This window comes from Silurus meridionalis, chromosome 24 (genome assembly GCF_014805685.1).
Source record: "Silurus meridionalis isolate SWU-2019-XX chromosome 24, ASM1480568v1, whole genome shotgun sequence".
NCBI classification, from domain to species: Eukaryota; Metazoa; Chordata; class Actinopteri; order Siluriformes; family Siluridae; genus Silurus; species Silurus meridionalis.
Window position 1 is genome coordinate 18843599 of NC_060907.1, and position 14460 is coordinate 18858058.

The 14460-nt window shown below is 42.6% G+C and overlaps 1 protein-coding gene across 1 annotated transcript in view; it reads right to left on the reverse strand.

Annotated features, from left to right (window-relative positions):
* Positions 1–14460, reverse strand: part of nrp2a (neuropilin 2a) — a 46650-nt gene that overhangs the window by 22164 nt on the left and 10026 nt on the right. Inside the window, 2 exon segments of the mRNA XM_046837400.1 lie at positions 66–296; positions 7147–7328. Of these exon segments, the coding sequence (XP_046693356.1) occupies positions 66–296; positions 7147–7328 (413 nt within the window).

The following is a 14460-nucleotide window of genomic DNA, read 5'->3' on the forward strand; positions in this document are numbered from 1 at the left end:
CCGCCCCAATCCATCATCATCCTCGCCTCTACACCACAAGCAATGCTACGCATGCAGGATCTCACCCTGGGGCAGCCCATCCCACACTTCCAGCCAGTCATATTTGCACTCAGCCTCAGTCATCAGCAAGGGGTCATTCTCCAAGTCGAAGGTCTTGAAGGTGAGGGTAACCTCTGTCTGAGGTGGGGTGATGATGATGTAGGAGCATTCCAGGTTGTGGGGGTACTTGTCTGGGAAGTCGGGCGACTCGATCACTCCAGTCGGGGCTGTGAAATTCCGGAAACAGTGTTCTGAACCTGAAAAGCACAAACGTGGGAAGACGTCAATCAGGCTGATTGCTGATGCTTAACCATTTTTTTGGTATTATGTTATTATTTATCATTGCACAATGGATAGAAGATGAGCCAGTTTTATTTCCTTTAATTTACTATAAAAATATTTCCTTTTGGCTGAACACTCTCGGCTGATTTTCCTACTTGAAAACTCGAAATGGTAACCCGAGGCTATTTTGAGACAAGACAAGAATAGCAACGCATATAGGAGGCTGCAATAAGTAAAGATTTTATAAAATAATAGGAGAAATATCAGTCATGATGTGAGCAGATCAACAGTGAAAGCCAGCCATGTGGGTGCATTTTCTTGGTTTCTATGAGAGACGAGCAATGTTACCTCTATACCGCTTTTTGCCTTTTCCCTGATCTAGATTTCTTGATATGAACTTTCTTTATATAAACCTCCATCACAGAAAGCTCGGCTTCATGCGGAATCATTTCGTATTTGATTGTTCTCCGCACATTTCGCAAGCTCCCTGTGAACAAAACGCAGCACGACTGAATCGTGATGTAATTTTTGGCCTTTGAGAGTTTGCACATATTCTTTTCAATCGTGCCAACACTTCTGTTCATCGTACGGAGAAGGCGGGGGCATAACTTAATAGAAAAGCACGAGCGAAAGAGAAAACAGGCCGATTTAATGAGAGAGAACGAGCGATCAGGAGGCAAAAGCGAACAATAAAAAAACAAGTCAAAACGGCAGGCAGTGAGAGCCCGTGGCTCATAAGCGATGCAAATGTATGCACCCTGAGCGCTGGCAGCCGATCGGCCCATACCTGCTTCCCAGCATGCCTCATTTTCACCTGGAGATGCAGCACACATCTGTAGCTCCCGCGCTGTGCATGTGGACATCTGGATCTCGCTGTCTTTCCGTATCTGCATTTAGCTGTTCATTTGTCTAATTGTTTGCTTATTTATTTTTTTCCCCATATGGTGTCATGCCAGAGTGTTCCCTTTAGCAAAAAGTGGGCTTGCGTGCTTGCCCACCCATTCACCAGAATACATAATCGCGTTCCGTCAGAAGGTCTACATATGGCCACAAATATACATCACCCTTACCATGCCTTGTAGAGGTACAAGGTGGCATCAAAAAGTTTGGAGACTCGCTCTGTCTTAGCTACCGAAGTACTCAGGACGATGTCTTTTGGCAAACTGACTTGTGAAGGTTGGTGCTCCCTGTGAATGTGCGTGAAGCCTTGTGCTGCCATCTGTTGGCATGTTGCAAAACTAGTCTCCAAACTTTTTTATATCACCTCGTACTTACATCGTCATAGAGCAAGTTTGGTTCCTGTTCTTAAAGCAGTGAGAGGAAGTTCCTTTCCCCTCACCAGACTCTAACGCAGGTATACAATACGTCGGTACTTGTTGGCTACGGAACTCGTTAAATCCGGTACTCGTCACGTTATGACAACAAAATTTACTGATCTATTATCGAAGTATTACTTTATATAACAAAAACCCTTCTGCTTGTCAGAATACAGAGGAACCGCTAAAAAACACTTCCTCCTTTTTCTGACCAATCAGAATCGAGCATTCAGCAGCGCTGTGGTGCTTACATTGTAATATCTCGTTTTTATTGCAAACACATTTTCAGTAAATGCACATGTAATCTTTTAAGCTATTTTAATGAGACAGAACATTCCAGACTGTGATCCCGCTAGAATTAGGCCATCCTTTCAAAGTCTTCTTCCAGTCCCCTTTATCGCCGCCACCCCCGCCCCATTTCTTGCCTTTGACCTCACTGCGCCTGCCAACATCGTGAGACGGCACCATACGTGCTGCATGAGCTCATTAGTTCATGTTTATGAACACGCTAAAATGTGCATGTAAACTCCTCAGGCCCAGGACATGCACCCGTCTGCTTTTGGCACACCGAATAATGGTTGGGCATTTGGGAGGCGTGGCTAGAAAAAAGGAACGGCTAGTCGCTGCGTCTGTTCACTGCAAATGGATTCCGTTCCAGTCTTGTTCTGGGAGATGAGTTGACTGGGAAAGGGCTCTCCAAGCCAAACGGAGCATTGATATTAGCGAGGCATGATCGCCATAATAGGTGAAAACTAATATTTGAAATCATTTCTTCAGTAATCCACACTGCTGTTTATTTTTCCTTTACTTTTTCTTTTGAAAAGACGTGTCCAAAAGTGACGTTCTTCACTAGGTCCTCATTTGCTTTCGCCAGTTTTCGCAGACTTGAGCCGTTCAGATTTCAATCATCTAGTGCTGGTTTTTGGTAAACAACAAAAAAAAAAAGCGCAAAAAGTTCAAAAATCAGTTCAAGGCTCACTCGCCTGATGCCTGACCCAGAAGTCTGGGTGACACATATAGAACATGGCATACTTCTGACATCCCTGGAGTATTTCAACTTGAGCATATAACTTTGGGTGTGGGGGAAAAAAAAAAAACGGGCCAGTTATTAATTCATGCTCAATGTTATTCATCACAAATGGAATGGAATCTCATCCAGAGTCAGATCCCACTAATGTACAGTTAGGCAACATGGCAAGTTGAGAAGTTGATGGAAATCAGAAGCGACAGAGAAATACAAGATAGTGTTTTTTTTTATAAAATAAATAAAGTGTTAGTAATATGGACTGAGTGAACAAGATGGCCTCGAGAATGTGGAGAATGGGTGGATAGGATAGTGTCGTATGTTCTTTTCATGTGATGACACTCATGCCAGGGCAGTGCCAATAGGCCTAAAGATGCGAAGTCTTCTGATATGAACCATGGCAACAGTGGAATGATCATCACTGAGGGTGGGGCAGTATCACTGTGGCAAGCACTCATGGTAGAGGGTTAAAATCTGGTGTGATGGAACTAGGGCAGAAAATGGGGAGCATTAAGGGAGGGCAGGGTTTGCTTTTAGGTCGAAGTGGGGGTAGGGACTGTGGTACTCTAGAGTAGTGGGAGTGGGTGGGGGGTGTACGGGGAGCATGCAATCCAGTGCCGGATAGAAGGTTTTAGGTAGAAGGGATGAGTAATGGGGGTAAGGGGGGTGGTCACAAATAAACAAGATTAGTCTGGCTATTGGGTGACAGGTGAAATCCTTGAACGCTTTTAATTATTGCCTTCCCTGAGCTTTCAGAAGTCAGCTGGGAATTTTCTTAACTCAATTTTCTTCCAATATCTGCCAATTCTCATTTGCTAACGAAGGCAAAAATAGTTCGTGATCTGGGCAGGTCGAATCCAGTAAGTGTATTTTATTTATTTATGAATCTCATCAGAAAAAAAGTGATGTACGAAATATGTGGCCACATTACACCAAGGTTAAAAGAACAAACAAACAAACAAAAAAAGGTTAAGTGTTTTAAATATATAACGATACACAATGTGAGAAACACAACACCAAAAATTGCTAAAACGCACAATACTCTTTAAAAAAAAAAAAAAAAAAAAAAGAATAATAATTGCAACTATTAGGCACGTAATCAAATACAAGTGCATTATTCAGTTTTATTGGAATAAAATACAGATACATACAGGGGGCACACTATATTATTCCTAAACTTGACATGATTGAGACTAAAGGTGTGAACCAAAGGGGGTCCTTCGGGACAAAACAGAAGAGTCTCTGGAGGTTCCACCTTGTGAGCGGTCTGTGATGAAGCTGGCCACGTTTTCACACGACTGCGCCATTAGTATCTGCCCGGTCAGGTTAATTGTTTAAGTATAAACTGATACGATGCAGCTGAGTTTATGTAGAACTGTTGGTTACCTGACATATTCGATAGTTGGAATGAAGCCACACGCTCTTCTGTTTTAAATCCGATTTCGGATATAACTATTTAAAGCGCTACACAGCTCGAGTTGCACGCCTAATTCCTATAGCGTCTGTAGATATAGTAATCGCATCCCATCTTGTCAAGCTTTTCCACCACTCAGCCTTTGCAGAATGGCACCAAAATACACTTGTCTGTGAGTGCTAACTCCCTAATTCTGTTTATCCCACCTTATCGATCCGTGTGATGGTCTCAAACGATTCCAAACTGTAATGGAAAGAGACACAACCCTTTTTATTTTTTTTGCATTACACCAGTTAGGTTCAGGCAGGAAAAGCCAATTTGCACAAGATTTGAGGTGCAGTTTAAGGGGAAAATAATGCTACCGGTAAAGTTACCGACAAACAGAAAACGTGAACCATTTCGGATGCGGCATAGAAGTAAACATGGATAATGACGGCTGCTGGTTTCTTAAACGACACCGTGTTCCAGTCATCCAAACCAAAAACTAGAGAAAGCCGAACTGTTCCCTCAGGGTTCAGATAGTCAATGGTGAAAAGTGTTCATTTCCTGTCAACCACCCCCTCCTCCTCCTCCCCAAAACACACACACACACAAACACTCACAAACACACATCCTTCAAGAGTTCAATGTTCTTGGTGTTTCGGAGAAGCACAGAAAAGGTCTTTGACAACTGGTTAATATGAACGATCCATATCTCCTGCGAAGGCGCTTCCCGTCGTAAAACTCCCACTTTCGATGAGGGGGGAAAAAAAAACTAACTCTGAAGGTTCAGTCCAGCAGTCTGCAAACCTCGCTGTACTCCGTGGCCTGAAATGCAACATCCGAAAATAAACAGCCGTCGTTTTTTTTTTTTTTCCTCACCACTCGCCAGATCGTGGAAAGTGGGAACAGCCGTCAAACAGTGAACATATGCCGACCATACACGACGACGCAAACACGCCCACGTGCACTTCACTCTGTCACCGAAGTCCACGCCTACACACTTTATGTTGTCAGCAGGCCAGAACAGTGCACATTTTTCCACAAAGAAAAATGGCGAGAGCAATTCACGTTTGTCAAGTCAGCCTTGTAGTAATGGACCACATTACATGAGGGGTTCGAAGCAACGGCTCATAGCAAAGCTTGATAAACATTATTCGCTAGTGACATCATTGTTTCTAAGAAGCACAGATGACTCATTTTTACATCTGGAGGTCTTTTATTTAAAAAAATCCATGATGCTCTGCTTATGTAATTTATTGTCACGTTATTTCTACTGTATTTTTAGGAGGTAGCATTAACGAAGCCTGGGAAATATGATACGATATTGACACACCAGCAAAGTGTTATAGTGGAATATCATCATCAGTTATTATATCAAGGTATTGTGGTGATCTAGTTTTGAATATTTTTTTATTACCACTGTCTCCATTAAGCTGCTTTGAGACAATGTCAATGGAAATTAATTATTACACTTTGCCTTGCAAGTCATGTCCAAGTCAAGGAACTCTTCAAGGTTCTTCATGCACCACTTCAAAACATTTTCCTAATCCACTTTCCGAAGTTTAGATGCCTAATCCACCAGGACCCCCCCATGTTTAATGTACCAAAGAAAATTCTCAGATGTTACCAATGATAGCAATTATTTTAAGTTTTTATTATATAAGTTTTTGTTAGGAACTTGTCCTGCCTTTCTCAGGGAACACTCTGTGTTGCAACATACAATGAGTGAGTTTTCCAAACCAAGTGGAAGCTTTAAGGAAGCAAAGGAGCCATCCCCAAATAAACCCCTGAGAAACCGTCATCTGACTGAAAGCTTAGGGTTTAATTATTTATTATGGGCGTACTGTATACTTATCAAATTTAGCTTTGTAAATGGTTATTCCTTCCTTCTAGGGGATCCCGAAAAGGTTCTACATAGGCCCATACAACAAGTGCTTCCCCACCAAAAATACAGAAGTAGGGTCTTAGCAGTGACAGCCATGACTGTTTGTGTGGTGCTGTACTGTATTGTTAGAGTACTCTCAGGGAACCTCTCGTGGTTCTACATAGGTCCATATAATAAGTGCTTCCACAATCCAAACACAACCCCATTATCCAGCAATAATGCTGTATCTACCCATGAATGCCTGAGGAACCCTTACCTAACATAGGGTTGGATATCCCCATCGACAAGCATGGCTGCATTTGTGTTCTGTTCTATTCTTAAAAGCAAATTCCTCCCAGTAACTCCTTGTCCTGTGCCACTTCTAAGTCTGGCATCTGCAGGCTACAAGCAGAACGTACACATCCCTAGGGACTGGAGATCAGAGTCCAATTATACGGGCATTCCTTGCATGTTTGCAGAGGGATGAAAAGAGTTAAGCATTTAAACCAACCCCCATCCCCCCCTCCTCTACCCCTCCCTTTTCCCCTAAACTGGGTTTATTTTCATCACCCCTTCCCTTGATGTTTAATTGGTCTGGGATTGCGTCGCGGTAATTTTATGCGGACGTGTAGCTCTGCACCCGACTGGCGTGCTGTGGACCAGAGGTCTGCTGACCTTTTGGAAAAAGAATTGAAAGGCTGCTCTGACAATTTTTTTTTTGCATAATGAAGGTAACTGCTAAACGGAGCTTGTGACTCAATGAAGAGTGTCTTTGGTTTGGTTTTCTTGTTATTCTTAGTCTGGAACCTCAAAGAATAATCATTTGTTGTCAGGATCTATACAGGAACCTTAGAGGCTGTTTGGAAATGATATCTCTGACTTTAACAGTGTATATTACACATGTAAAGCAACAAAAATTGGATTCCAGACATTTCATGGCACACCTGTCTTATCCGACGCAAGTACGGCGCATCAGGTTTCATTTGGGTTCTCGGGGTTCCCTCCCACCTTCTAATAGCATACCAGTAGGTAAATTGTTAGACTTAGAGTGGGAGAGAGTGGCATTCTTCCCACCCAGAGAGGATAGTCAGTTTTGTGCTCTTGCACTCTGGGCTATAGTCTGAATTCAAACTTATGAACTCCCAATGATTGGGTAAATGCCTTTTGGGAAATTTGAACATCAAATGTTAATTAAAAGCAAAAGAAGAAGGTAAAGTTCACTCACCAGTCTTGTGAATCTCGTACCGCAGTGAGAACCCGGCACCCTGGTGAGCGTAATCCGAGACAAACTTGATGTGTACAACGGGGCCAGTGGAGATGATGGCTGAGGGGGCAATGTTGCTGCAATGGCGCCCCAGGAGTTCAGCAGAGTCTGAGTTCCCATCGCGAATCTCAATGAAGTCATACCTGAAGGAGAAGCACAAAGGTTCCTGGTTACTTAAAGGGGTTATTTGGGATCGGGTTTACTTAACGTTTTTCACGTGGTTTCTGCTTCTCCATATCCCAAAATGTAGGTGTAGTCCAAATATAAGCTTCCAACTGAACGACTTTTCATGCAGTAAAAACAAAACCAGGCAGCAAATACGTCTGTTTACAAAAAAACAAAAATCTTTGGAAAAATGTGCAACGTGACTCTAGACAACAGATCACTCAAATTTAAGAGAATTTTAGGAAAGCTTATTTGTATATGACCTGGGATCACCTTTGACCCTTTTGGCTACCAGTTGCTTTCCCATAACAAAAGCGCATTCCTTGCTTGACACTTTAAAAACAAAAAGACAAAATCCAGCTGTCTCACCGAAACCATTTCATTTAGTCCGATTCCATGCTGTCTACAAATATCCAGTTCTACCATGCTACTGAACTCTTGAATTCTCGACTGGTTAGACTGGTGATCTTGAGAGTTTTGTAGTAACTGTACCTCAGCTTTCTAAAGTTTCGTATTCTTTACACAAAAACCTTACAACGAACAAACCTGACCGACACTTCTCAAGGGGAGGGGCCGTCCTGTCTACATTCTCAAATCATAATTGAAAATTTTTTTCCCCCTCATTGAACAAAGTCTAAGTTGCTTCTACTGACCACCAATTAGTCAAGTCAAGTTTATTTCTAGGGGTATTTTCACAACAGACATTGTCTCAAAGCAGCTTTACAGAATTTTAAGAGTTAAGGTGAATGCCTTATGATTGATTTTTAAAACCACTAACATCATGTCCTCAAGGTAGCCCAATCAAAACCCATTATTCTTTATTTATAGTGTTTGTATATTGATACATTTTTCCAGATAGCATTTTTTAAGGATCCACACTTATGATGAGATCCATTTCACTTGTTAGGTCACATAGTAAAAATAGATTGAAGTCCTTTTTATTTAGAGTAAAATAAATTGTAATCTCAATGAGTCTAGGGTTCTCCCCCAACCTAAGCGTTTCTCCCCCCCTTTCTGGCACTCGGTCATGAGGTTTTACCCCAGGAGTGGTGGGTTGCTAGGGTTGGGGGCCGGGGATTTGAGAGCAGTATGGAGGTTTGAAATTTGTTCAACACTCCAACAAGGCCAAAACAGGATAAAGTCATGACAAGACACATTTTTACCTCCTTCCACCACCCCCACTTTGGCGCACACTCTTCTGCTGGCTGTTTGCAGAACTGCTGGCTCCAGCACGTCACCCCAGGAATGTGTGTGTGTGTGTGTGTGTGTGTGTGTGTGTGTGTGTGTGTGTGTGTGTGTGTGTGTGTGTGTGGGTAAACCTGACACTACACAAGGCCACTCGGGCTGACATAGAGGCACAGGTGTGGTGGAAGTTCTCCGGCGCCAACAGAGGCTTCAGGTACGCCAGGGCTAATTTAAACTCTCAAGATGTTTCACTTCTGGATGTGGATTGGATACGAAGCATAAACATGAATGCGTACACGCACACACACTCCTGCTGTCGAGTATTTATATTAATGCTCTTGCTCGAATGCATTTGCAGTAACACATTTACGCAAGTTTCTGTACATTAGACTTTCCACATAAACATGTTTGTTTAACGTTTTTGGAAGGAGTCTCCTGTTTTCGCGATCTGTATCATTCTGAGGAAAAGGTGAAGGTTTGCCAAAATTTTTAGGACCGTTGTTTAGGCATTGCTGCTGAAATATTTTCCGAATAGAAGTTTTTATTGTATACTCTGAGGTGACGCATAGACACGGCAGCTGAATGCCGAATTTAAACACACACACACATTGAGGATAAAAGCCTGTAAACCGTGCGCAAGTGTAATTAGGTTGTAATTGATTTTGCCGAGGCTCTTGCCCCGGCGTGGATTAGCAGCGATGAGCGAGTGTGTCGACCTCGGCATATTGACCGACTCAAGCCGCCTCTTTGGGGCTTTGATTGCTACGGAGAGCTCCGCTTGATGGTGGGAGAAAAAAAAATGACGGGAAGTGTGCTCGGTGTTTCACAAAAGGCGTTGATCGTACGCTTATTTTTGACGCCTTTATATTGATTTTTACAAGCCGCTCCACATAAAAGCCAGAGTGTGAGCATTACCCAAAGCACCTTTGTCACACACTGTTGATTTTTAAATATAAAATTTTCATGGAGGCATGCACAGGATTGTTGACCCTGTTTTTTTTTTTTGGTACACATCTTTTTATATTTAGCTTTCATACACCTCCTAGTTACTCTTAATCCCTGGTTCACTTCTTTCTTCTCAGCCACTAATTGCCTTTCACACCTTATATGTTTTTCAGCTGTATTTCTTTCACCTCGTATTCCCAAGGCACCACTGACTGCCCCAAAAGGTCTCATCTGAAGGAAAGAAAAAAAATAAAACAACGCTGGTGTTTCCCTTTGTCTTATTACCTAGAGTATTAGGTGTCGGACAGATCTTTGTATTTAGCATTTCAAATTTACCACCACCAGACTTCACCGGGGGTAATAGGAACCATCGTCAGCTCATTAGTCTTTCAGCGTCTTCATAGTTCGGGATATCACCATTGACCAGAACGTGTATTTTCCCTTCCATCCTCATAAATACTGCTGACCAATGCAACATTCATTTAGACCACACAAATGGAAAACCCAGATCTTGTTTATCGGCGGATCAATTGCCGACTCCACACTGCAAGCCTAGGTCCAGGTCCGACACTCAGCCTTGTCAAACATCAAACACACTTCAGACCCTGTTACCTTTTCATTTCAGAATTGTTTTCGAGAGTAACAGCTCCAGGACCCCTTCCAAGTCCAGCTGAGGGCCAGTCAAGAAGCTAAAATTGAAATTAAATAAAGCTAAGAGTCTGCAGAGAAAGCCGCATGGCCGTCCTCCAGGGGCTCGCCTAATAAGCTATAAGTGCCTCTGAAATATTAAGTAGATGCCGGGGAGCATTCCTGAGGGAAGAGAAGAGCTGCCATCTTCAATCCGGCCGGGAAACGAATCGCATTCTCCGTCCGATGCAGAGCTGACACTTACTGATGAGCGAGGCAGCCCACAGAAACAAAAGCCTCAGGCTTTCACAAGCACCATTGATCGTCAGGACGGGGGTAACTAGCAAGGATGTCCCGGCAATTTCATGTCGGATTTTTATGTCTGGAAGAGTGTAAAGACTTATGTGTGGGATTCTGACAGTAGCATGTGTAGTTGGGCAAATTATATATTTAGTAAAACTTTCAAGGCAGGTGCTGCCCAGTCCAGCGCTTTGGTTTTGACCAGAAAAGAAGTCATGAACACAAAGCTAGTTACAGGCAATAATACAGACTATTATTACATTTGGAATACAATGTGGTTTGTTTTACACATGCTGATGAGAAGGCCATGTACATACACTTCAGGAATCACTCTTTACGCCATTAGCTTGAGGATTTTTAACAAATCGAATTACCTCAGATACCTGCTCTAAAGTCTAAATGCAAATTATTAGGGCTAAAAGGACATGTTACAAGATTTTGGTTTAGGCTGCAAATTGATGTTGATCTAATAAATAATCCATGTCACTAGTAGTATAAACCTCTCGTTTAATTTTAGCATCACGGTAAACGCGGGGAAGCACGGTGACTCGTTCTGAACGTAACTTTAGACATGCTACCACTCATCATAATCCACCACTTATTGGCAGTCTGACATTAACTAGGATGCTTGATATGATCGTGTATAATTAGGTCATGTGCCGTTTAAACAAAACAAATCTTGAAGATCCCAGGACGAAGAAATATAAGCAAGAGGTCCTGATGAAGGTAAAGCAGCCTCTGTGTCTGTGACCAGTGACCCGACTGGCCATGACCTCACTGGTCTGGAGGGCCAATTGATTCCTCATTAAGCAATCAAACCCGTTTCTTTCTTCGCTGACCAAGAGGAGTGAGGTTACCCTCGAGAGTTGATAGCTTAGCACCTCTGCTAAATATGGGCAAGCTAAAAACAAGCCATGACCATGAGCTTGCAAACAGTACAGCCGGATGAGCGCTTCCTGCCAGAAAGTGACTTCAACTGATATTTCAAAACATTTAAAGAAATCCACAGTGACGCTTTTTCGGTGCATCACAGTAATAGTAAATCTCAGAGGAATGCGATTACAGCTAGCTCACTGATCCAATCTGAGAACGACGCTAACGCATAGGATCGCGAGTGCAGCATTTATTCCGGGTTTCCTCTAAATGAAAATAAAAGCTGGACAGGCCATGCCTAAATGGAGATTGGATATCCATCCATTGGTGCACAAAAAGCCTGTTTGACGTCTGAATGCTAAAATGCTATTATCGGTAGTTTGTTCTCCATCAACAAATGGCATTCGTGCAAGAACTCTAGGAATAATATAGCAGGAGGAATGGAACGACGTGCCGGTGGAGGCATTGTTTCATGTAGCGCAGCATGGGGGTGAGAAGAGAATCCACCTGCTCGACTTTATTCCCCTGCTGGGAGGAATAAATACCTCAGACGTACCCGTCAGCGAGCAGGCGAGTGATTGATAACGCTCGAGACGACGATCCGCAGCGTGAAGAGATGGTTAATACAGGAAAAGGCGGCCGACCGGCATCGAGATAACCGGTCGAAATCGCGGCGGAGGGAAGACTGCAGGAGATCGCATTAAAGATATAGCCTAATATTTCATCTAGCGTTTTTATTACATCTATTCCACATCAATCTGCTTACAGTCCCTCGAGGTGAAAGCCATTTGGCAACCGGCCCAAATCCTCTGGGACCGAATCCACAATTGAAGTGGCCTCACGGACATTGACGGCTTCTGCACCTCAGCTTAAAAAAAAAAAAAAAAAAGAAACAAATAATAATAATAATACAGGTTCTCTTGGATGGAAGAGGATAAATTAGGTTATGGTGCTTGAGAAATCGAGTCAGCTTGATCTTGATGTGACTTTGGCTTAAGGGACCTGGAGTACCAAACCTGCTCTATAAAACGGAGGGGAAACTTGGGAGAGCTGGAGCATAAAGTGAATGCAAATGGTTGTGTGTGTGTTCTTTAAAAATGGCAAGGCAGATCTATCAATCATGCGTTGTTGCAAAGTGCTGACGATGACTCATTGCACACTGCGCGTAGGGAGGAGACGTGAAGCGAATAGAGGGGAAAAATATCCCGAGACTTTTCTTTCGATCATTTGCTAGCTTTTATAAACTATTATTCGGAATGAAATGTAGAAACCAAACAGCTCTATGATGTAACGGTTTCAGCCGAGATCTTAGGTAATCAGTCATTAAAAAGTGTTCCGAATCAGCGGTGAAAACGTTGTTCATTTGGACGTTAAACAAACGATTCCATTCTATTGCACAGAAAATTTTTAGTTTTTTGGTAAAACTCCACAATCTAGCCGAGTTTTGCCACCCGGCAGCTCCTGACTGCACAGCTGGTAAAATTACTTCTCATCACACCTGTTAGAATGTTATAAGGAACAAAATAAAATGGGGATAATAAATACGTATCTCAACAGCACAGCATTAAGAACAAGACATGAAAAACAAAATATCGTTTCTCTGCATGTAGTTCCAGGGTGCATCGGAGTTCATACCGTGTGTGTGTGTGAGAGACACGAAAGTGACGAAAGTTCAAACGACTCGCTGTATTGGCTTACGCGTGGTGCGCATGGTCCGCTCCTGAACTTTCCTCCGACGCCAATCTTTCCAACAGCTTAATTTCCAACACTAATAAATCAATCACGAGCCGCAATCACGTCCAAACCCCCTCGGTGCCTCCGAGCTTCATTTATAATTCATTGCAAACATATAAAGTCAGATTTATATTGAATTTCAGATGGGATTTCTTTACCCCGCAAACCCTCGCTCTCTATATAGTGCACGCATGAATGGATATCGGAGTAAATCTGGGGGTCGTGCGCGCAAGCGGTGAAGTCGATTCCGTTTCGGTTTGCAGGTAATGCGCCGTACCTGGGCGTCCATGAAACAAGTTTCTTTTGTTAGTTATAACGGCTATAAAAGGTCATATATATGCATGTACAGTGAAAAGTTTGGAAGCAAGTCTTTGATGGTATTTGAGATACGTTCATCTTGCTTTTGTTCCTATGGAACAAAAACACATAAGAATAGACATTAAATGACTGGAAAAAGATCCAAGTCCAAGTTTGACAAGTTTGTCTCTAACAGATAAACTGCCTCACCCCCACAGGCAAACATGGAGGTGGAAGCTTAATAGTTTGAGGTTGTTTTGGAGCAGGGAAGGTTGGAGACTTTCCAAAAAGTAAAAGGGATTCACAACCCAACATGGTTTCATACTTCGCCACATTTATGGCATTTGGTAGATGCCCTCATCCGGCACAACTTGGTGAGCAGTTGAGGTTTGCTCAAGTGCCCAGAAGTGGCAGTTTGGTAGTGCTTAGATTTGAAATTGTGACCTTCCAAACCAAAGTCCAATGCTTTAGCCACTGAGCACCACCTCAACACCATGCAATCCCTTCTAGATTGTGGCTCATTGGAACCAGACAATGAATCGTAGCATACATGCAAGCTCTGTAAGCATTATTTAGAGCGTATTTTTTTAGTGTTGTTTATCAAGGAATTAATTAGTTAGCCTAGTTGTCGCACCTAAATTCTGATATGTTGTATAGAAACAAAAGAAAACATGCAAGTGTCTCTTAAAAACATCTCGCTCATAAAAAGCTAGATCTTTCCGAACTTTTCCCAGTCATTGGGAAATCAAAGTTTATTGTGCTGAAGACTTTCCAATGGTAGAAAACTTACTCAACAACTCTGATACTAAAGACTCCTTCCATGAGTGTTGAAGAAATGTCTGCTTATGTTGAGCAGCTAGCAATTACTATAGAAACAATACGGACAGTGATTTCTGTTGAATCCGAATGGAGCGTTCTCCTTCAGATCTGCGGTGTAACTGATTTGAATGCCTTTCTGTGTTAAAAATGTTTACCATGTGCAGAAAACGTATCGATCTCCAGCACTTCCTTTACCACTAGACCTCAGAAACCTCGCTATTTGACCAATCCAAGAGAACAAATCTCGCCCACAGGCTGTTTTCCTAGCTCCGTCTGGGACTGGCCTTCATGGCGTATTCTGTCTACTTTTTTTTGTGTGTGTGTGTGTGT